This window comes from Lactuca virosa, chromosome 8 (genome assembly GCF_052849685.1).
Source record: "Lactuca virosa cultivar CGN04683 chromosome 8, Lactuca_virosa_CGN04683_v6, whole genome shotgun sequence".
In the NCBI taxonomy this organism is placed as follows: domain Eukaryota; kingdom Viridiplantae; phylum Streptophyta; class Magnoliopsida; order Asterales; family Asteraceae; genus Lactuca; species Lactuca virosa.
The window spans coordinates 62,152,887-62,178,374 of NC_136433.1; the positions used below are offsets into that span (position 1 = coordinate 62,152,887).

Here is a 25,488-nt window from a genome sequence, read left to right on the forward strand (position 1 = left end):
ACAATTGCTGTTATGATACTATACATGAAGTCCTCCACCCCCGGACGTTTCCGCCATCCTTGGTTTGGGGGTGTGACAGATTGGTATCAGAGCGCACTTTATAGTGAATTAAGTATATCAAACCACATAAGATATACAAACTATAAACACAATTGGGACTAATAGTCTCTGATTTGTGCATTTTTCAAATAAATATACTTTTACAAAATAAATGATTTTTTTTTATTTAAAAGTATAAATACATGCATACATGCTCACATAGTGTCATAACTAGAAGAACATAAAATAAAAGAAGAGGAGTTGTACATTATGGGTATGCCTTGGTATATGTAAATCAAGTCTGGGAAGGATATAGCCTGATCAACTATATCTGTCCGGGAATTGACTTGCATATACCGGGGGATGGTCAGGATGGACAACAAATCTAACAAACCTAATAACAGACTACAAAGGATACTTTAAGGACTCAAAACTAAACATTTACAAATACTATAGGAGTATTTTGTGTTACTATAATAAATTATCTGATAATTAAATAGGTCTTTATTTGTAAATTAATAGCTGCTAAGTGGATGCGCTAAGGTCATATGTAACTAAGATGCTATAGACTTAGAATTTATGTATCTTTGTTTCACTTCCTGTCCTTGTTTGGTTGTGGTCTTGGAGTTAGGGTCATCTATTCGAAGGACTATTATATCTTAATCACATATGACTGGTATGCACTTTGCAACTAATTAAGTAACCGATAAAGATCATTTTAAAATATAATATATTAATTATGTCCCGACTAAATTAGTATGCACTTTGCAACTTATGACAGAACCATGCCGCCAAGAAGAAGACCAAGACCTTCCAGCAACACAGCAATACCTCCTCCGCCGCCGCCTCCACAGTTTGATCCCGCGATGTTCCAGGCTGCAGTAACAGCAGTCGTAGCGGCCGCAATGTCGCAGATAGGGACCAACGGAGCTGGTGGTTCGGGATCGGGAGCTACACACTCTAACCACGGAGACAGTACGTGGCGTGCAAAAGAGTGTTCATACAAAGACTTCACAAATGGCAAACCCGACAACTTCAATGGAAGCGGGGGAGTCATCACGTTGATGCAATGGTTTGAAAAGACCGAAGTAGTCTTTCAGGTGTGCTCCTGCCCCGAAGCGAGCAAAGTTAAGTTCGCAACCTTAACCTTCACCGGCCGGGCCCTTACTTGGTGGAACTGCCGGGTTAAGTCACTTACTCTCGAAGTGGCTAGCTCCATAACCTGGGCAGAACTAAAAACGTTGATGATGAAGGAGTACTGCCCGAGAGGTGAAATTCAAAAGCTGGAACAAGAACTTTGGAACCTCAGGATGTCGGGCTCTGACCTTGAAACCTACACCACCCGATTCAATGAATTGGCTCTCCTCTGCCCAACAATGGTTACTCCGGAGGAGAAAAAGGTGGAGCGATACCTTTGGGGACTGTCTCTCCACGTGCAAAGTAGTGTCCTGGCTTCAAGGCCAACTACTTTTGACAGTGCTAGGGAGCTGGCACAACAACTTGTTGACCACCGAGCCGGTCATAATACTACAACCACCACCACTGATAAATCAAAAGGAGGAAACAACAAAAGGAAGTTCTGGAACGAAAAGAAGAGCCAACCAGCACAGGACCCCGCTAAGAAGCAACAAATTGTTGCTGTCCATGCTGCCACTAATACTGCCACTACTGCTACCACTCCAGCACCACCGAAGCCGTATGCGGGAAAACTACCTAAGTGCAACAAGTGCAACTTTCACCACAATGGTGCTTGTAGGGAGATGCACTGTAACAACTGCGACAGGAAGGGGCACACTGCTCGTTTCTGTAAAGCGCCGGCTCAACCAATCAACCAAGTCGCCAGTACGGGGGCAACCCGGACCTGCTACAACTGTGGAGACGCAGGTCACTTCAAAAGAGACTGCCCCAAAGCACAAGCCCCTAATGCTGGTGGAGTAGGAAGAGTCCTGGCAATAGGACATGGGGAAGCAGTCGAGGATCCCACGGTGGTTACCGGTACGTTTCTCCTCAATAACTCTTATGCATGCGTACTATTCGATAGTGGAGCGGAGAGGAGTTTCGTGAGCCACCAATATAAACAGTTACTTGAACAAAATCCCCAATCACTAAAGGATACTTATGTAGTAGAAATGGCAAATGGGAAAGTAGAACGTACTAGCGATATATACTCAGAATGTACTCTCACTCTAGGCAACCATACATTTAAAATTGACCTGATGCCGGTCACCATAAAAAGCTTCGACATAATCATCGGGATGGATTGGTTAGTTCCTCACCGTGCCGACATTCTATGTTACGAAAGGGCCGTTCGCCTCAATCTACCAAATGACGAAACCCTTCTCATCTATGGTGACAAACCTAGTGCGAATTTACAAATCATCTCATGCATCAAAGCCCAAAAGTATCTCCGGAAGGAGTACCACGCCTTCTTAGCCCATGTAGTAGACAAGAAACAAGACGTGAAAGACATCAAAGACATCCCCGAAGTATGTAACTTCCCGGATGTGTTCCCAAAAGATCTTCCTGGTGTACCACTCGCACGACAAGTCGATTTCAGAATTGACTTAATACCCGGAGCTACCCCTGTAGCCAGAGCTCCATACCGCCTCGCACCATCAGAAATGCAAGAGTTGTCCAGTCAGTTGAACGAGCTTTTGAGCAAAGGGTTCATCAGACCAAGCTTCTCACCTTGGGGAGCACCAGTCCTTTTTGTAAAGAAGAAGGACGGATCCTTTCGCATGTGCATCGACTATCGGGAACTAAACAAGCTCACCATCAAGAACCGATATCCTCTACCCCGAATCGATGACCTTTTCGACCAACTCCAAGGAGCAAATTTCTTCTCAAAGATCGACCTAAGGTCAGGCTACCATCAGCTACGAGTTCAAGAAGAAGATATTCCCAAAACTGCATTCAGAACTCGCTATGGGCACTACGAGTTTGTGGTGATGTCCTTCGGTTTAACAAACGCACCTGCGGTATTCATGGACCTAATGAATAGAGTGTGTCGACCCTACCTAGACAAGTTTGTAATCGTATTCATCGACGATATCTTGATCTACTCGCGAAGCGAAGAAGAGCATCGCCTACATCTACGCCAAGTGCTAGAGACACTAAGAGCGGAGAAGCTTTATGCTAAGTTCTCTAAGTGTGAATTCTGGATTAGAGAAGTGGATTTCCTTGGACATGTGGTAAGTGAGAAGGGCATACATGTGGATCCCTCCAAGATCAAGGCAATCGAGAATTGGTCAGCACCCAAGACGCCAACCGAAATTCGACAATTCCTTGGGCTTGCTGGCTACTACCGAAGATTTATACAAAACTTCTCCAAGATTGCGAAACCACTCACCACCTTGACGCAGAAAGGTGTGTTATTCAAGTGGGAAAATAAACAAGAAACTGCTTTCCAAACGTTAAAACAAGCCCTATGCAGCGCACCGATCTTGTCTCTCCCAGAGGGAACCGAGGACTTCGTAGTGTACTGTGATGCTTCAAATCAAGGCCTCGGATGTGTGCTCATGCAGAGAGGGAAGGTTATCGCGTATGCATCAAGACAGCTTAAGACGCACGAGGTTAATTATACTACGCACGACCTGGAATTAGGAGCAGTGGTATTCGCTTTGAAGATCTGGAGACACTACCTCTACGGCACGAAATGCACTATCTTCACTGATCACAAAAGTCTTCAGCATATCCTCAATCAGAAAGAGCTCAACATGCGACAGAGGAGATGGGTGGAGTTGCTGAATGACTACGAGTGCGAAATTCGTTATCATCCGGGCAAGGCCAATGTAGTGGCCGATGCTCTAAGCAGGAAGGAGTACTCGGGCCGCCGAGTAAAATCCTTAACAATGACAATCCATTCCCACCTGACCATACAAATCAAGGAAGCTCAACTGGAAGCTTTGAAACCAGAAAAGGTGGCAGGAGAGACATTAAGGGGAATGGATAAAAACTTAGAAGTCAAGGATGATGGAGCACGTTATATCATGAACCGGATTTGGACACCGAAGTTCGGTGGACTCCGAGATGTCGTCATGAATGAAGCACACAAGACTCGATACTCCATCCATCCCGGGTCGGATAAGATGTATCTGGACCTCAAGAAATTATACTGGTGGCCGAACATGAAAGCTGAGATTGCTACCTATGTGAGCAAGTGCCTGACTTGCGCTAAGGTCAAAACCGAATACCAGAAACCATCCGGGCTATTACAACAGCCGGATATACCTGAGTGGAAGTGGGAACGAATAACCATGGACTTCATAACGAAGCTGCCTAAGACATCGGGCGGGCTTGACACAATATGGGTAATTGTAGACAGATTGACCAAATCAGCACACTTCCTACCAATGAAAGAAACCGACAAGATGGAGAAGCTGACTAGAACGTACATCAGAGAGATTGTACGACTCCATGGTGTGCCGATATCCATTATCTCCGATAGAGATAGTAGATTTACCTCACGGTTTTGGCAGTCTCTACAAAAATCATTGGGAACTAGGCTTGACATGAGTACGGCCTACCACCCACAAACCGACGGACAGAGCGAGCGAACCATTCAAACGTTGGAAGACATGTTAAGAGCTTGTGTGATAGACTTCGGTAAAGCATGGGATACCCATCTACCGCTTATCGAATTCTCCTACAATAACAGCTATCATACTAGCATCAAAGTCGCTCCATTCGAAGCTCTTTACGGTCGCAAATGCAGATCACCCCTGTGTTGGGCTGAGGTGGGGGATACACAGCTAGCTAGAGGGAAAGTCTCTAATAGCACCCTCACTGGCCCTGAAATCATAAGGGAAACCACAGAAAAGATTGTTCAAATTCGAGAGAGACTGAAAGCGTCTCGCGATCGGCAAAAGAGTTACGCAGACAAACGACGCAAACCCTTGGAATTCCAGGTGGGTGATAGAGTACTACTAAAAGTTTCCCCTTGGAAAGGAACGATACGATTCGGCAAACGCGGGAAACTAAATCCAAGGTACATCGGGCCATTCGAAATCCTTGCTAGGATTGGGCCAGTAGCATACAAACTTCGATTGCCTCAGGAACTCGACAAAGTACATCCCACGTTTCACGTGTCGAACCTAAAGAAGTGTTTGTCTGATGAGACACTCGTAATACCACTCGACGAAATCAAAGTTAACGAAAATCTCCACTTCGTGGAGGAACCAGTCGAAATCATTGATCGGGAAATCAAACGAACGAAACAAAGTCGTATTCCCATCGTGAAGGTACGTTGGAACGCTAAACGAGGACCCGAATTCACCTGGGAACGCGAGGATCAGATGAAACAAAAGTATCCATATCTCTTCCCAAACTCTTGAAATCCCAGTCAAAATGAAAATTTCGGGACGAAATTCCTTCTAACGGGGGGATGATGTGACAACCGTCAAATTTCGGTCAATTCAAAGTCCACAAGTCAAACCGGTCAACTCCAATAACCCTTGTATGCTAGGGTTTACGTTATGTAATCACTATACAATTCGCTATTTTAATGAGAAATCCTCATTTGGAAAGTTCATGTGTTTGATTTTCCTTAGCCTTAACAGTGCTAAACAATGAACCAAAGCGATAAAACACTATTGCACAATCATCGGGATTGTGTATGACACTAAAACACGGTTTAATGGGGTTTACGAACCTTGCGTTGTGAAGCCGGACACTCAAATTAATCACAAACGAAACCTCTCTAAATCGTTTTCACTCTATCTCTTTCTAATTGAAATCTCTCCCAAATCTCTCCCAAATCTCTCTCAAAAGTTTCTTTAACTTTTTGTAATCATTTGGGTCATCTCGACCCTTAACCGGGTCAAAGATCGCTTGAAACGGGATAAAAACGAGTAAAATAGCTTTAAGGATCCGAAACCAAAGCTTTTGGACCGAAGCCTCGCATCCGAGGCCTCTGGTCCGAAGCCGTGTCCGAAGCCAGTGTCCGAAGCCCGTGTCCGAAGTCCAAAGGTCCGAAGGTCCGAAGTCAGGCCCTTTTTACCGGTTTTTCGACTACGACTTCGTTTTAACTCCGTTTTTCATTATTTTAACGTGGGATTTTCACCCAAAACTTTATTTTATAAACTAAGGCCCCAAAATATATAAATCTCCAGGGTTTTTATAAAATATATTAAAAGAATTGGTGATTGAACTAATTATTGAGGGAATATTTGCTTTTCCTTAATTTATGGCAAAAGCAACCCACTACCACCTCACTCTATGATCAGCCACTCTTTCCCACTACCCCTTGTCTCCTTAGTGGACCTTTACAGCCAATCTCCAGCTCTTTCCACGTTCTAAGAGCTGGAGGATTGACCCTCTCTCCTCATTCTCCATAAAACTCTTTCATTCCACACTTAGCAACCAAGAACACTCTCCAAAATTCTCTCATCTTTTCTCTCAACTTCAAGAACTTCAAGGCTTTCTCCAGGGATTTCTTGCTTCAATTAGTAAGTATCTTCATCATTCACATAATTATTAAACTCCATTCTACTCAAATCATTGATATCTTACACAAGTTCCATCTTATTCGGTGTTAGATTCTCGAATCATCAAGACATCTTCTTAGTGTTCTTGAGTTGAACACTTCCTCTCTCTCACTTTCATCTACTGAAACCACATAAGGTGAGTTCATACCCATACATTTACATGTTTTTCTTAAGTTTTAAGGGGAGAATACAAGTAAAATCATCAAGAACACAATTAAACTTTTTCTAACAGATTGCATCAGAAAAGATGGACGTTAATCACGGACTGTTTTGGTCAACTTAAAAATTTTAGTTTTCAAAACTGTTTAAGGTGCAAGTAGTTCAAACTCTTAGCTTTAAAATGACTACCTGCACATCTCCAAATGATTTTTCTACAATTAATGGTGATTTTTACAAAACTGCCTGTCATTTCAGAAGCAAACCCGGACCAGTCTGTGATTATGAACATTTTCACCTCTGTTAGAGATCACTAAAAATCATGATAAAATTTACGAACAAACTAGACTCATATTCCAAACTCTCAAAATTTGCGGATTTGGATTTAGAGCTGTGATGATTTTTCTATAAATTTTCTAAGAACTGTAACAGAAACTGTTTTTAACGAAAAGTTGCTGTTAATTTCATTTCACCTTGTAACATGTTGAGCAAGGTGTATATCTTTATGTGACTATATGTTACTGCAATATATGACATTTTATCTTAATATTTAGACACACATCAGTTTACAAATGGATTTGGTCATATAAAATATAAAGAATAACAAGTGATTATAATCAAAGTACAATCGATACATTCAAACATTAAATAAACTATTTTGAATATAGTTTGCATACATTACCACGTACTACCCTTGGTTGATAAACTATAATAGGTATAGTTTATGATACATTACATAACACATACATTTAAAAAGGGTACATTTATACAAAGGATATTTTCATTAAGCAAGGTACGGTCATACGGTACCAAGTTTTCATAACACGTAATTCCGTTAATGACTTTGTGAGACATTTACTTCAAATTACCATTAAGTCCTGTATTGTAACCAGAGTCTCCTTGAGGGAGAGCGTGATACTTGTGTATAGATCTATATTGGGTTTGACAAACCCACACCTAAACTGCATGCAACAGTTAGACCGATAGGTCTGGGGTGATAAATGTCATAACATTTCCGACGCCTGAAGAACGTCGTTTTAGGCAACCTTGGTCATAGTATGGTTATAATAAACTCACATAAAGTATTAACAAACATTGGAATTTACGGGAACTTCATTAAAATTTAACGAGTTTATGTCGATTTAAACTTGCATTGTTTTACTATAAATATGACAAATTACTTGTACATTTCAGTCTTTGGGTTTTAAGACTACATTTACACATTAAGGAAAATATTGGATTTTTCTAACACAAATACTACTTTTACAAACGAAAAGCTTATGAATTCACCAACCTTTGTGTTGACACTTTTTCAAACAACTTGTATTCTCAGGAAATCATTAAACAGGTAATCAAGTGCTTTTGAGGATGGGACGCTAAGGCGTCTACTATTTCATATTTTATCAACATATTGTAATTGATTCGTAAACATGTAATTCATACAATGATGTAATTTTTTTTAATTATATATATGTTGGTTGTGTTTGCTTGAATTACTATTACAATTGCTGTTATGATACTATACATGAAGTCCTCCACCTCGGACGTTTCCGCCATCCTTGGTTTGGGGGTGTGACACTTCAGTTTTCAGAATAGGAGCTCGGGACGATCGCAACGCATTCACCCATATTATTCCGCATTATGTGATCTTTGGGATTAGACTCTGATGTTTATTTTAAATGAAATGTTTTCAAAGTTCGGAACAAAGTTGTTAAGTGTTTTTCTTATATTAAAAACAAAATTTTTAGCCTTGAATTTTGGGATGTTACATGATCCCAAAACTTCTGTTAAGCTCTTAATACAACAAGCCAAACTCCCAGATCTGATCTAAATAAATGTCTTAATGGATAAAGTCTCTGACTTTATCCATTTGCATGTTCATAAAGAGCACAAAACCAAAACCCATGTCCATAAAGTTATCTATTCCTCAAGAACTCATGCATGTATGGATGATAGTGACCAAGCTCTCATTTTTATGACTTAACAACCCCAAAAACGTTTGGAAATGATACTCAAATAGTCTGGAGTAGCTCATACTCATAGAGACCAAGGTTATGGGGACAAAAGAATGGAAATCTCAAGAGTATCTAGATCTAACATGAAACATATCGAGGTAGGAACTTTATACATTATGGAGAGAGATGTTGGCTTGAAAATCTCAGATCTACACACCTTGAAGCTTCAATCATGGTTCTACAAGCACCTTCTTCCTTCAAATAGAACTCAAAGCTCTCTAAAAGCACCAAAATTCACAAATAGAGGCTAGGGTTTCATAGGAACGGTATTGTAACGTTCCAAAAATATGATCCAAAAATTTCATTCTTAAAAGAAAACAGTATTCCAAAAATATTATCTATACAACCCAAATGAAAATAAGTGTATCAAACATCATATCTATCAGAGTAATATCTCAAAAAAGGAAACCATGCGATGTGTGCTCTGCAATCATCCCAAGTTCTTCCATTAGAAAACCGAGTACCTGAAACATAAACTGAAAACCATAAGCACAAAGCTTAGTGAGCTCCCCATAAATACCACATTCCAAACATACTTATGGGCCCAGGCCTGGGGTTCATTCCAACCCAAAAAGCAAGTATGGGCCCCGCCCTGGGCCTCACCCTGGGGTATATTTCAACTCGAACATATCATAGTGGGCCCCACCATGGGGTATATTTCAAACCAAACATAACATAGCGGGCCCCGCCCTAGGGTACATTTCAACCCGACCACAACACAGTGGGCCCCGCCCTGGGGTATATTTCAACCCGAACATAACATGTATCACATAACAACTAGCATACTTCATAACCAGATAATGGGCCGGCTTTGGTGCCTTCGACCCGAGGTTATAGTAAGAAGACTCACCTCACAAACTGACGAATAGCTGAACAAAACACTGCTCCAACACCATCTCTACAAGTCTTCCTGAATACCAGACGTAGACCAAAACCCAATCAATACAACAAAATACCCTTTTTGGTCAAACTTGGTCAAGGGTTGAGGTCAAACGAGTCAACCGAGTTGAACCACTTCGAACGTGGGCCGTTCCATTCTTGAACGCGGGGCGTTCCAGCCCTTGACCAGAATCGCGAAGTCGAACCGGAACGCGCTGCGTTCCTCCCACTTACGCAGGGCATTCCCACTGAATCCCCAAACTTTATATTAAGGGCTTAATACCTTGATTCCTTTCGTCCAAACACAGATCTAGGTATAATATGTCACTGAGGCTCATTAAGTTTCCAACTTTATGACCTTGCATGTCCATTAAGTGCTTAAAGTCAAAGTTCTAACCTTTTAACCATTAAGACCATCTAACACATGCACGGGTTGAATACAACACCCAAGATTACATTTTTATGGTCTTAATATCTCAATAATGGATAAAGTTTCCTTATTTATCCATTAGAAATGGTCCAAGAAGTCAAGATTTAATCTTTTAAGTCAAAAGGGGACCAAAACTGCATCTTCTCAACTCAATCCATTAAGTCTAAGTTTCCAACTTCCAAATATGATTTCAAGGGACTTGTTAAGTCATAAAGTTTCCAACTTTATGACTTAGCATAACTTAATGGGACCTAAATCAAAACCTAGGTCCCAAACTTCATCAAATGACTACCAAATCATGCATGGAAGGTTTATACTCATCAAGATCCACACTTTATGACTCCATAACCCCAGTAAGGGCCAAATATGAAGCTCAAAGGTTCTGGAGTAACTTCTTCTCACAAGAACCACCACAAAAGGGACCAAAATCATAACAAAGTGCCACATAGCTAGATCTACATGAAAGAGTTATCAAGGTTGAGACTTTATACCTCCAGAAGTTAGATCTAGGTGAATAAAGCCTAGATCCAAAAGCTCCAAGTCAAGCAATGACTCTTCAAGAAGTTCCTTCTTCCTCCTTAAGCACCAAAAACACACATAAATCACTTTGAAGCTCAAGAATCACTCAATGGGGGCTAGGGTTTTGTTCTTATGGTTAGAGAGGATGGAGGTTGAATAATGGAAGAGGTTTGGGTCCATAATGATGCTTATAAATGGGCCAACCCCTAAAAACGAGTTTTTGAAATAGCCCCGCGAACGCCCTGCGTTCCCTTAGGGAACACCCAACGTTCCTAAGTTGGCCCGTGTCCATTTTCCTTTTGAACGTCATGCGTTCCCACCTGGTACGTCAAGCGTACTCGGTTTGGCCCAAAACCCCTCTAACTTCAAATGGTCATAACTTTTGCATCCTTTATCCGTTTTCGACATTCTTTATATCCACGGAAAGGTAACGAGAAGCCCTACACTTCTATCAACTTTATTTAGCCTTAAAACCAACCAAACGTAAATCCAAAATTCATGAAATGTCCAAACCAACGCCTGTACCGATACCCTTGGGCTCTAAAGTACAACCCGAACTCTTTTATCACATAACATACCTTACCCATATCCAAAAAGAGTCTAAACCTTTATCCCTTAAGACCGAAGCCAGATATTCGGGTCATGGTCCCGAATTTATGATATAACTCACTCCAACACGCCATGTCCAATCCTAAAATGGGGATTTATTCCCAACAATTGTTCCTCAAGATTCCGGGTTTTATAGGTATGAGGTGATGGAGGCTGGAAATGGGAAACAAGAAGTTATAGACCTTAAATACGGCTCAAAATCTTAGGGTTAGGGTTTTAGTCAGCAACGGTTACGGCATGTGTAGCATAACCTACGCCCTACGTAGGTCATTAAACTCGTGTTCATCATTCAACATCTACGCCATGCGTAGCATTCCTTCAGCCTACGTAGGGCAAAACCCCCAAATTCCAATTTAGCTTCATACAATCATGACTTCTTCATTTCAATTCCATTTTTGGCGTTCTTTATATGCACGGAAAGTTATTGAATAGCCCCGTAACTCTATCTAGTTATTTTTGGCTTAATACATGTAGAACTAAAACCAAAACCCATGCAAGAAGCCCGACATATAACTTTTTTTATTTTACCCTTTGGTTCCAGTACACAAATCAATGGCTTAGATCTCATAACCAATATTATCAACCTTCAATAAGGTCTAAACTTTAATTCCTCAAGGCCCAAAGTCTTTACTTGATCGAATTACGACCACAAACCCTAAATTAGGAAATTTCCCGAAACATGGTGTTACACATGCGAATCGTATATGGGATCATACAGTTTGTATCAGAGCTATACTCATTTTATATGATGAATGATCTTGAATGGCTACTTTTTTATTTTTATTTTTTTTAAATTTCATGTTTCTATACATAATTTTCTCATATTTTTATCTATAAAAAATCCTATGAGTTTCTTTCTACCATCAGATTAAAATCTAACTATCCATCTTTGCCTTTAATTTACACTCTTTTTCATTAATGTTGGTCAAATCTTCAATATGGTCCTCCATACTCACTGTTGACAATATCAACTTGAACACCTAAGGTATTTAATGATCGTACATACACGTTCAAAACACAAATGATGGTGTATCATGCTTCAACAAGAATTTTCTTGAAATCTTCTTATTATTGATATAAAGAATAGTTGGGCTCATTCGGTCTTAAACAAAAAAATAAATAAAGCGATAAATATATGGGAAAATGACACAAATGTCCTACGAAGTTTCTAGAATTGGTCCATTTAGTCCTTAAAATATTTTCATTGTTTTATGATGGAACAAAGTCGCGAGCAACATGCTTTTTTAGTCCCTGTTACCTGAAGTAGCAGGTTTAGTGTGCCACATGTACATAGTCAAACAAATATTCAAACTTTAAGGGTTTTGTGTGCCACATGTACATTATTTAATGCTCCTTTCGTCTATTTTGTAACCTATTTTTTGTCGATAAAGGATTCTCTCTTCTCACCACTACTTCGTCCTCTCTCCCCCTCACTATAACACGCCCAAAAAGCTTCTGCTTTTCCTCTGAATCTTCAATTCCATTATTGTACTATTGATACTACTGTGTGTCTAGGTTGCAGGACCATTGACAATGTTGGAAATGTCAAAGAACTATTCATAGATTTCATTAGTTTATGGTAGTTGTTGATCTTTGTCTTTGTAGGAGTTTGGATTTCTTAAGGATAAATGGGAGTTTGGTGATCTTCTGTTTGGTGTAAATCGAAAACGTGAGGTATGTTTTGAGGATTTTCCATTTGGATTTTTCATTTTGTGATGATGGTGGCTGTGATTTCTAAAAACAACAAACCAATCAAGGCCACTGTTGTTACCTTCCTAGAAAGATAATGGAATCATTGCCCTAATAAACTAACAAGACCTAAATCGAAACAAGTTTCTTCAAGATACTTATCCGCTTCCCCTTCAACTTCTTCGAATTCTTGATCATTACTTCGGAAAGAAAAAGAACCGGTACCCCTTTAAGAGTCAGAGATCACATTGAGAATACAAAACCTGGAGATCAACACCGGTGGCCGGTGAGAATTCGTCGATTAAATCAAACGGTTTTATCAAAAAGTTCAACATAGATTTCAGAAGAGCATCAATCGATGGTGTTCATGGTGGGAGATTATCTCTAGATTTAGGTTACTTCATATTTTTTTACCTAATTCAACAAAATCCAAATAGGAATCATCTGATATCGATACCGTCTCATGTGATAGCACATCTGGAATCCAAGAAACCAAACAAAATGGAACCGGAAGGGTAGTTATGTCCGCTAAATTTTGGCAAGAAACAGGATACTAATTGTGGAACCACTCCTGGATAAAAAGTAGTAAAATTTTTTTTATCTATGTCGTGTGGCAACTAAACTTGCTACTTTAGGTAACAAGGACCATAAAAACAGGTTTCTCACAGCTTTGTTCCCTCATAAAGCAATGAAAATACTTTATGGACTAAATGGACCAACCCTACAACTTCGTAGGGCATTTGTGTCATTTTCCCTAAATATATTAAGCATTGAGAATATAAATGCAACAATTTTACAAAAGAAACAAAGAATCGTTTACATTGGTCATCTATATAGAACAAGGGCATCACGCTGGAACTCAGACTCAAGCATGACCCATGGCCTATTATGGGCTTATGAGGGAATAGTTTTATGCTTAACAAGGAAAAACGATAATTTTGTCAGTTTATAGAATCAAGGATGACATCCATGATGAAAGAACATAAACCAATCACAACTAGAGGCTAGAAGAGAAAATATTGGAACAAATATACATTAGGGATAGTCTTTAAACATCAACAAAGTAGTTCAAATGCCACTATTCTTTCGATGACGTTCGATTTTATTTATATGTTTGTGAAGACGATAGTAACCCAAAACTTCTATAATAAGCTAACTTGTTAGTAAACTGAAGCCAAACTCGAGAAACTTAAGGTACATCCCTGTCTTACTGGGGGTGGGTTGGTTGATCAAAATGTTGTTAATAGACACCTCAATGCCATCAACATCAACATGGAGTAACCATATTCGCCATTGATCTACTCTACTCTTATAGAAGTAAGAATAGACACCACTTCATTATATGTTGGTCCTTAATCATTTTTACACCCAACAACATATCAAAAGGGCGAGTTTTAAAAACAAGAGAGGAATAAGCACAGTGGCCTTGATTGGTTTGTTGTTACAGGTCATTTTTCTGATATGATAATAAGCCACGTCATCTGTTTCTCTTCTTTGACTTCCATAGAATTGAACAAAATTGTAACTTAGTTGGGCTTTTTTAGACAAAAGATTAAGTTCGTTCAGTTTTCTTGAACATAAAAAACATGATTGAGGTTTTTTGAACGTTTTGGAAAATTCATTGGGCTCGTAAGTCATTTTCCCAACATAGAAATTACTAACATGTACATCCATTTTGAGTTTTGACCCGCTTAGGAACTCGTGCTTTCATCAAACCCATTTGTGAGTCATGAAATCCAAATGTTTCAAATTTTTTATACATATAGAAACCAAACATAGTATTTGTACAAACACACATGATTATTTGGGGTGGTTTTAAATCTTGCAAGTTGTGATGCAGCGTAATTCGTCTAATTAAGTGATTTTTTTGAACGGATGAATAAATTAACGAAAACCAACTAGCAAGGAGCTAGGAAAACAACTACAAAGAGTTTTTGGAGCATTGGGTTTTGTAACCACAAAGTCCAAGTTATACTACTATGGCTACTTCTATCAAAAAACCAATCGTAAGAATGTAAAACAATACTATCAAAAATTGAGCTCCTCTTCATCTTGGTGTTTTGAAACACAACACTGTTTCTAAACATCCATATCATCCAAATTGACGTAAGCATAATGACCACAAGAGTCTTCTTCTTTGCATGGGAGGAAGTAAAGGAATCAACCCAGAAAAATAAATCTGCAACACTATTGAACAAAGGGAAAGGAAGATCAAGCCACTTAAACACTCTCCTCCAAACTTCTTTCGCCACTTCACAGTGCGCAAACACATGATTGGAATCTTCTACTTGAGAGTGACAAGAAGGGCATAACAATGAAGAAATGTCAACATTTCTCTCTACTAAGTTTACCCGAGTAGACAGTCTATCTAACAACACTCGCCATATCATAATATTAACTTTTATAGGAACTAGACGACACCAACGAGTAGCACCTCCACCCTCCTGCAACAAAATAACATCAATGTGTGGTTTGGTTACATTTACCAGAAAAGAGCCATCCTTGCATAAGGTCCACTCCCATTTATCTTACTGATATGAGAGAATCACCTGCGAAAGACAAGACTTAAGAACCAAAAATTGAGTTGATGTAGTACCCCCCTCACGAACCGGTCTATTCCAATTCCACACCCATTGTCCATTAACGAGTTTGTCACTAACCAAGCACTCCTTATTTGATTCCATGACAAAAAGACGAGGAAATCTCTCCATAAGAATACAATCACCCAACCAATTTTCAACCAAGAAACGGGTACCTTCACCATTTCCAATGCACTTCCTAAGACATAAAAAAGAAACAATATTTATTTCATGCAAATACCGAAACAACTTGCTTATAGAAATCCAAACACTCGATCCATTTGGTTTTTTCTTCAAATAGACGTCATTCAACCCATGAATACCTATAATAACTTTTGCCCAAATCGAATTTGAGTCATTATGTAATCTCCATCTCCACTCGCATAATTAAAAGCCTTCAAGCTTCCAATACCTAGCCCTCTTTTCTCCTTAGAATTAATAACTTTTTCCCGCTTTACCCAAGCTATTTTCCTGTCTTTATCCATAGTTCCCCAAAAGAAACGAGCCCTTAAATTCTCAAGGACTTTAATCACAGCTGAAGGTACCTTGAAGAGCGAAAAATAGTAAATTGTCAAACTCCCACACACTGAATAGATTAAAGTTAACCTACCCCCCGAGGAGAGTAAGTTAACTTTCCAGTTGGCCAATCGTTTTTTAAACTTTTGAACCACCAAATTCCAACTATCCACACGACCCATGTTTCGCCCAACAGGGATTCCTAAGAACGATAACGGTGTAGACGCAACCAAATAACTAGTAACGGTAGCCCTGTCTTCCACTTGATGAAAATCAATACCAATCCCATATAAATTTGGTTTTTGTAAGTTAATGCGAAGACCCGAAATCAAATAAAAACAATTAAGAATAGTAATTAAATTCTCAATGTTATCTTTATTCCAAACTCCCAAGAAAATGCCATCATCTGCGTAAAAAAGATGAGAGATGTTGTATCCCGGGTCACCCACTTCCAGACCTTTAAACAACCCTTGACTAGTAGCATCCTCCATAGCAATATTTAACCCTTCCATCACCATAATAAATAAGAAATGGGATAACGGATCACCCTGCCAAAGACCTCGATTAAGAGAGAATTCCTTAGTAGGGCTACCATTAACAAGGATCGAAGCACGAGAAGACTCCAAACAAGCTTGTATCCATCTTATCCATTTATGATCAAAATCCATAAACTCCATAATTTTCAACAAATACTCCCAAGAAACCGAATCATACACCTTATCAAAGTGCACTTTGAAAATCATAGCTTTTTTTCTTCTTCTTACACCACTCAATAATTTCATTTACCATGAACGGACCATCTAAAATTTGTCTACCTTTAACAAAAGCAGACTGTGTCGGGCTAACAATAGAATCAATCACATTTGCCAGTCTATTGGCTAGGAGTTTAGATAAAATTTTATATTGCACCCCAATTAAACTGATCGGTCTATACTCCTTAATAGAAGAAGGACTATCAACCTTAGGGATTAGCGAAATAAATGAGGAGTTACACCTTTTAGGAATAACTCCATTCGAATAGAACTCCTCCATAAAATTAAATACATCGACCTTAACAACCTCCCAAAACTTCTTAATAAACCAAAAAGATAATCCATTTGGCCCTGGAGCCCGATCACTTCCACAAGACCAAACTACGGCTTTAATTTCATCATGAGAAAGTCGAGAAATTAGAGCATTTTTATGCCCAAAAGACAGCTTGCGTAACCGAGAGCTTGGCTTGGAAATAGAAGCACCCGAAAAAGCACTAAACTTTTCTTTGAAGAAATAATTAAAGCAATCTTTAACTTGGACCGGTTCTGTCACCCACTCTCCATCACTCATAATACCATTAATCATCATTTTTCTCATTTTTCTTTTAAGTATAGAATGGAAAATTTTAGAATTTTCATCACCATCTACAACCCACTTAGATTTTCCTTTCTGAGCAGCATCCATATCTTCCAATTTCTCCAGGTCCGAGAGAGATTTCAGAATATCAATTCTAGCTAAAGCCAATTCCTCATCTCGATTCCCTGCATCAAGAATAACATCAAAATCGACTAATATTTTAATCAATTGTCTCATATTTCCAAATTTTTGAGCGACCATCACTTTGTGCCATTCCTTTAATCTCTCTTTCAAAGTTTTCAACTTATTTTTAAACACAACGGATTTGTTAGTGTTTAAAGGTTCATCATTCCATTTCCAAGCATCCAACACCAATTGGTCAAACTCGTCCATAAAAAAACCATGAATGGAATAGTTTAAAATGGGTGGGACCATACTCTCTATGTTTTTCTTTTAGAACAATAGGGGCATGATCAGACCACAAAAGAGCAAGAACCACACCTATAAGATTAGGATAACTATTAAGAATACCATTAGATACCAAAAAGTGATCCAACTTTGCCATTTTCAAACAAAGTTTATCAACTCTCGTAAATCTTCTCCCTCCCAAAGGAACATCTACCAAATCAGAATTAATAATGAAATTATTAAAATATTCGGCTTCCTTCTGACAAAAATTAGGCCCACTCCTCTCAGCTTGATTACGCACCACATTAAAATCTCCAAACACCAAGTACTCCCCAACATTAGCACCCATGAAATTAGTAATAAAGTCCTAAACCGCTTTTTCGAGTATCTATCTTGAGGAGCATAAACATTAATGAGGAAACATTTCATAACTGAAGCAATAATCTCTCCTTCTACCACCAAAAAACTTTCCATCGACCACACTTTACGTTTCATAAAGACAGTCGGATCCCACACTACTAACAGCCCTCCCGACCTTCCTTGTGAAGCACTACTAGCAACATCGAACTGATAGTTTCCCCAAAGCGATTTAACCAAGAACAGATCAAGACTGGGAATTTTAGTCTCTTGAATCCCCAACACACTAATGGAATGTTCTATGCATAACTTTTTTATCCATCTCCTTTTCTTGTGGCACTTTAAACCACATAAGTTTATGGACAAGGTATTCATTTAAAACCTTGTTGCACACATTGACTTTCAATTATTCTTCCAGTGTCTTCTTTGCATCCAATGAAATCATACCCTAAAACCTTCCCAAACTCCACATATTTCTATATTACCTCAATTAAAGATCCAATTGGAACATATTTAGACTTAATGTTATCTTCTTTTCGTTTTCTTACCGAAGCATTAAATGATTGTTTCTTTTCTACAGAGGAATCTCCTGACCGAATTGGAGAATGGAATCTTTGGTGATTGAATCCAGGTGGAGCAGAGGCTGAACTCGAATTTTGACAACCATCAGTAGCCTTTATATTATTTCCAACATGATTACCCTTGCCTTTAATGGAATTAAAACCATTCTTCTTCTGAATTTGAGCAAAATTTTCCGAATCATCACTTTTATTGACATCTTCCCCTGATTTTTCAATTTAATTCACATGTTCTGAGGATGTGAAAACAGATGCAGGTAAAAGAGAGATCGATTGTTTTGTATAAAACACTCCTTCTTTAACTTCCTCCCTGTTATTATCCTCCATGTCAATGAAACTATCTTCCACATCCCTTTCTCTAAACCCCTTATACTTATCATTACCCGAACCATTTTCTTTTAAACCGCTATCATCAAGAAAATCATTGCAATCACCCTCATAATCCCCATTAATGTTATCCTTATCAAAGCCTTCTTCTTCTTCTTGATCTTCTTCTTCTTGATCTTCTTCTTCTTCTTCTTCTTCTTCTTCTTCTTCTTCATGTAAGAACTTATCATCTTTCCTTTGAGATTCTCCTTGCCCCACACATGGAACTTTATCAATGTTAGGACGCCACACGTCAATCTCTTTGACATGAATATTATATTCTAGACCTTCCACTTCTACCAAGAGATGTTCATTAATGAGTCCAGAAACAGGGACAACAATACACACTTTCCCACACAGCATATGCTCCTCCAAGGCTTCATCTGCAAACAAAACCCTGCCAAAGACATTAGCCACCTTCTTGAAAGCAACAACTGACCAAGCAGAGAGAGGAAGACCATTAATCTCAATCCATTTTGCACATTCCTTAACTACAAAGTTCTTAGTGACATTACTAAATTCCACAAAATAGGAACTAATTCCAGAGGTTTGTTTAAACTGAATGCAAGTCTTCTCTGAATGAAATTCAAACCAAATCCAAGTCCCTCCTGCATACTTAATCTGAACATCATCAAAACCTTCAGCAAGACAAAGATGATAAAGTCTAGGGATGATAGAAGCATCTTTTATCCTTCCCAAAGTGACTTTTCTAGAATCATCAACCACATGCAGATCAATTACAGGAATAATAATCTTTTTCATGACCTTATCAATTAATTTCGTCTTCTCCCCTTCATTCCTCTTGAGAACATTAGCATAAGAATTCTCATGCACAACTTTCAATCCATGCAAAGTAGAATTACCCTTCTGTTGATTCTGATCCTCCCTTTCTCTCGTTCCTTTATTCCTTGATGAATCATACAAACCTCTTTTAAATTTAGCTACTGATACAAACAGGTGGAAATTACCCACCCAAATATATGCCAATCTTTTTTCTAGTCGATCACCATAAAAAACATTCAAATATCCGACGAACGCAAACTTTCTCCCATTCTTAGACAACTTTCTAGCAATATAGATGTCTGCAATCTTACCAAACTCTTCAAAAAGATGCTACAAATCCTTCTCAACCAAATCATTCGGGAAATTAGTAACAAAGTATGTCACATATAGCTTTTCTACCTTTTCCTGATTTGAATCACTTCCATTCCTGTTAGATCTTTTATTCCCGATCAGCCACTCATAGTCTATGAATCGTCATACAAAAGAACTAGCATAAAACCACCCCAAACCAAATAAGCAAAATTGGCCGGCGTTTGATCCCGCCGAAAATCACCTTGAATCGCCGGCACTCGCTATTAGGGCAACTCAAGAAATAGGTGTATGTTATCTAAGTGATTTTTCTTTAGAACTATTCACGACCAATATTGCGAGTTTTTCTTTGTAGTAATGTAAAGTTAGTATATGACAATGAAGATAGAATTCATCTCTCTTTCTTTAATATGAATACAATTTAAGTGCAAACTAATAATTTTATTAATACAAGTTAAGTGCAAACTAATAATTTTATTAAGGGTAAATGTCACTATAGCCCAATCAACTATCGTCATTTATCCGATTTGATCATTAAAATATTTTTTTTTGCACAATAGGTCATTAAATTTACAACTTACCTGTCTATTAAGTTACTTTCGTTAGTTTGTAACATATCCTCTGTTAAGTAGTTATTATAAATTACACAAATGGTCCCTATGATTTCAATTTATTTCGTGGTTGGTCCCACACCAACATAGTTCATCACCGACATCACCACCGTTCAATTCCAGCAACCACCACCCTTCACCTCAGGCAACCCCGTTAACCATTATTCTAACATACAGTCACTCACAAAAAAATCTCAATCAATTTTAATTTTTATTAAAAAAAAATTTCAACGAGTTTCAGTTTTAAAGAATGCATTTAAAAAAATATGTTTAGAATCAACATTGAATGAAAGTGTAACAATGTCTATTTGCTAAATAAGAAATTAATTACCAATAAGATATTTGTGAGTTTACTTTTTCTTAAAAAGAATGTATCAATATTCCTTACCTTCACAAAGTATATACATGCCATGCTTATTTGAATTTGATTATCTTAATGAAATTGTTACACCATACAACACTAAATACAGTTAACTAACTACGAACATATACATTTTTATTTGCGACAAAACCCCATATTAAAATTGATCATTTTTAATGCAACTCTTTCACCAAATAATATTAAATGCAGTTCTCAAACTTCTACGATAACCCTTTTTAGTGATCTACCATATTTTTGGTCGATTTAAAGGATTTAAGTGGTTGGAGTTTCTACAAAATGTATCATATTTTTACTTAAAATCGACCGGTAAACTAAACTCTAAATCATAAATCATGGGGGTTGCTCGAGGTGAACGTTGGTGGGTGTCGGAAGTGAACGGTAGTGGTGCAGGTGATGAACGATGTTAGTAAAGGACCAATCACAAAAGAAATTGAAATCATAGGGACCATTCTTGTAATTATAATAATTGGTTAACGGATGATCTGTTAAAAACTAACGAAAGTGACTTAATAGACATGTAAGTTGTAATTTAATAACCTATTGAGCAAAAAAAATACTTTAGTGACCAAATCGGATAAATGACGATAGTTGGTTTGGCTATAGTGACATTTACCCTTTTATTAAAGATAAAATTCATCTCTCTTTCTTTAATATTAAAATAACTTAAGTGCAAACTAATAATTTTATTAAACAAAGTTGTACATGAAGCAGCCTGCAGCCATCTTAATTTAATAGTGTTTAATAGTGTTTGTGTATTTACAAACTACGAGAACGCACATACATCAAAAATTAAATAAATAAATAAATAAAAACACGTCCACATTAAATAGTTCGCTCCATAATTTCAGCCAATTGCAGAGCCATCTTTACACTTGCCACCCACCCCCTATCTCTCTTCACCCCTCAAGGCTCAAGCCACCATGCTCCTTATTATACTCCTTACATTTACTCACATCTGCCACTCCGCCACCATTAACTCCGACAACCACCACTTCCTGAAGCTCCCACTCCTCCACATTAACCCTCTTCAATCCCCTTCCCAAGCCTTCTCCTCCGACTCCGCCCGTCTCTCCGCCCTCCTCTCAACCCTCCACCGCAAGCCCAATCTCCCTGTCACCTCCGGAGCCTATGCCGGCGCCGGACAATACTTCGTCACCCTCCACCTTGGTACCCCTCCTCAAAAACTCCTTCTCATTGCTGACACCGGCTCCGATCTCATCTGGGTAACCTGCTCCGCCTGCCGAGATGATTGCAACCGCACCCGCCCTCCACATTCCGCCTTCCTCGCCCGCCACTCCTCCTCCTACTGCCTCCACCACTGTTACGAGCCGGCGTGTAAACTCGTACCTCATCCTCGCCCCAGAGTCGCGTGCAACCACACGCGCCTCCACTCTCCATGCCGTTATGAGTATTCATACGCGGATGGGTCTATCACTAATGGCTTCTTTGCCAAAGAGACGACATCGTTCAACTCCAGCACCGGCGAACTGTTACAGCACGACAGTTTAGCTTTCGGGTGTGGGTTTACGATTTCCGGTCCGAGTGTTTCCGGTCCAAGCTTTAATGGTGCTCAAGGAGTAATGGGGTTGGGCCGTGGGACTATATCGTTTGTTACTCAACTCGGCCACCGGTTCGGTAACAAATTCTCTTACTGCCTCAGAGACTACACCATCGCTCCGCCGCCGACGAGTTACCTCTTGATCGGCACTGCCGCCGGGAATTCAAGAATGCGGTACACCCCATTGCAAACTAACCCTTTGTCCTCTCCATTTTACTACATTGGGATTGAAAACGTTTACGTAGATAATATGAAATTACGTGTAAGCCCTTCGGTGTGGAACATTGACAAAATGGGAAACGGCGGCACCATCGTTGACTCTGGCACCACCCTCACTTTCCTACCTGACACCGCGTACCGCCATGTTGTGGCAGCTTTCAGGCGGCGCGTGAAACTTCCAACCCCGGCGGGTTCTCCTCCAAACTTCGATCTTTGTATCAACGTATCAGGCATTTCAAGACTGAGTCTGCCCAAACTGAGTTTCAAACTCGTTGGCAACTCTGTTTTTACTCCGCCGGTAGGGAACTACTTCATTGACACGGCGGAGGACGTAAAATGTTTAGCGTTGCAGCCAGTGACCTCAGCCGGTGGATTTTCGGTGATCGGAAACCTAATGCAACAAGGGTTTTTGTTTGACTTCGATATCGGAAGGTCACGACTGGGGTTTTCTCGGAGCGGGTGCTCTATTGGTTGAGTCAGCCGAGTCATGATCTACGTCAAACCACCTGGGATTTTGTGTAGTAATATGATATTATTTTTTATTGTTGAATTTTTAAATTTATTTTATAGTGAATGGTGAGTTATTAATGATTAAATTTGTGGGTGAGGAGGAGGGGGCCAAAGAGGATCTTCAGCATGTGATGTATTTTTGTCCTTATAAATTCAACACAAAACAAAGCAGGAAAATACGAAAAATTTTAAGCTGCTTTTTCGCTGTTGTCTGCTTTCTCATTGGACCTTTCACGTGACCCCATCATTATTAGTTAGGTAAGTTTACATTTTTTTTTTGTTATATGTTTTGCAGATTATACTTGCATATATGGTTTAGGCAAACCTTAAGAATGGTACTTGCCTACTTGGGTTGGCAAGTTTTTTTTTTTTTTTTTTTTTTTAAGAAATGACGATCTCCCCTAAGGAGGGTGTTTGCTTATACGCATATCGACCAATCTCATGTGCGAGTATAGGACTATGACTCATGACCTATAGTCACTATAAACGAACCTTCATACCCAAAAATAATATATTAGTGCCAAAATTAATGTGAGTGTCGGGATTCTCGGACGTGAATTCCTAATATATCTTCCTAAAGTGATGATGTTATATCTTCCTAAAGTGATAATGTCTAACAACTACCTCACAACCCTTCTCGTTTGTGGTTAGGGTGTTAACACTTTTGATATTTTTAGTTCATGAATTAAAGAAAGGGAGAAAACGATTTCCATTAGCTGGTTTTTTTGTCAATAATGGTTGCTTTTCGGCTAAAGATAAAACTGCAAAAATGGTTTATATGGTATGTATTTTTTATGAGGTTTAGTCCAAACCTCAATCTTTTTGGTTTTGTGGTAATTTTTAGCTAGTTTTGTTGTGGATTTGGTTCCTCAGTAAACTATTGAAAAGACTATAATACCTTTCGGCTATTCGTTTTGTTATTTTTCTTTTATTTTTTAAAATCTAATATTTATTTATTTATTTAAACAATTAAAAAAATAAGAGGACCCTCTCTCTCTCTCATGATTAAACTAGGGTTCATTATCTTTTAATTCAACCAAAACACCAATTATCTTTTATTGAAACATTCAAAAGTAGTTTATAATAAAATAGTCATCAGAGTACAATGCCAAATTCATCACACTATGGAAACATGTGTGGATGCAGTGCATTCACGCCGGGCCCTTCTCTTTCGCACCGAAAGTACTTGAAACCATAAACAATAAACCTTAAGCACAAAGTTTAGTGAGTTTCCCAAAATACCACATACCAAAACATACAAGTGTCATTGGCTACCCTCATGGACTTTCCTTGCAGTGCTGAGGTCCAAATCACGGTCTTACGTATAGACGCAAGGGGCCAGATCCTGGTCTTTCATACAACTGTCAGGAGCCAAATCCTGGTCTTTCATACCATTGTCATGGGTCAGATCCTGGTCTTTCGTACAATTGTCAGGGGCCAGATCCTGGTCTTTCATGCAAGCATCACAGAGACAACTAGCATTCCACATAACAAGTAATGAGCCGACATTGTTGTTATTATGAGAATGATCTACAGAAAACATTTCAAATATTATGCAAGTGTTAGAGTGTTTTTATATGGCTTCTAGGCTAAAGATTAACTATCATAAGTCTAATCTTCATGCGGTTGGAGTTTCTTTTGAGGAGATTGAAAACATGGCTACCATTATAGAATGAAATTCCCTTTCGATTACTTGGGAATTCATGTTTGCGATAATATGGAAAAGGTAAAGGGTTGGAATACGATATTTGAAATGACTATCTAAATGGAAGGCTAATATGCTCTCGATTGATGGCATGTCGATATTGCCAACTTCGGTTTTAGGCTCTCTTTGAACTTAATTTTATTTCCATTTTTCCTATGCTAGTCACGACCAAGAAAACTTTGGAAGGGTTATGTGTGAAGTTTTTTTTTTGGGGTGGTGATGCCAGTGATAGGAAAATGCATTAGCTTAAGTGAAATATTGTGCTTACGGCTAAAGATATAGGTTGGTTGGGTATTGGCGGTTTATATTCTCAAACCAAGCTTTCTTGTAGAAATAGAGATTGAGGCTTGTTATAATAGATAACGCTTTATGGATAAAGATCATTATCTATGCATGGATTATAATGTGGTTTTCATTTTCAACATGTAAAAAGCCGAAGGGAAGGTGTGTGGTATCG

At 38.8% G+C, this 25,488-nt stretch overlaps 1 protein-coding gene across 1 annotated transcript; it reads left to right on the forward strand.

Annotated features, from left to right (window-relative positions):
- Positions 1 to 21,878: 21,878 nt before the first annotated feature.
- LOC145133558 (Eukaryotic aspartyl protease family protein) lies at positions 21,879 to 23,555 on the forward strand. The gene has a single exon (XM_079068489.1). The coding sequence runs from the start codon at positions 21,960 to 21,962 to the stop codon at positions 23,289 to 23,291; it is 1,332 nt and encodes a 443-aa protein (XP_078924615.1). The 5' UTR covers positions 21,879 to 21,959; the 3' UTR covers positions 23,292 to 23,555.
- The last annotated feature ends 1,933 nt before the right edge of the window (positions 23,556 to 25,488 follow it).

Excerpts from the sequence above, each read along its gene's own strand:
- LOC145133558 (XM_079068489.1), top strand. The coding sequence starts at position 21,960 with ATGCTCCTTATTATACTCCTTACATTTACTCACATCTGCCACTCCGCC.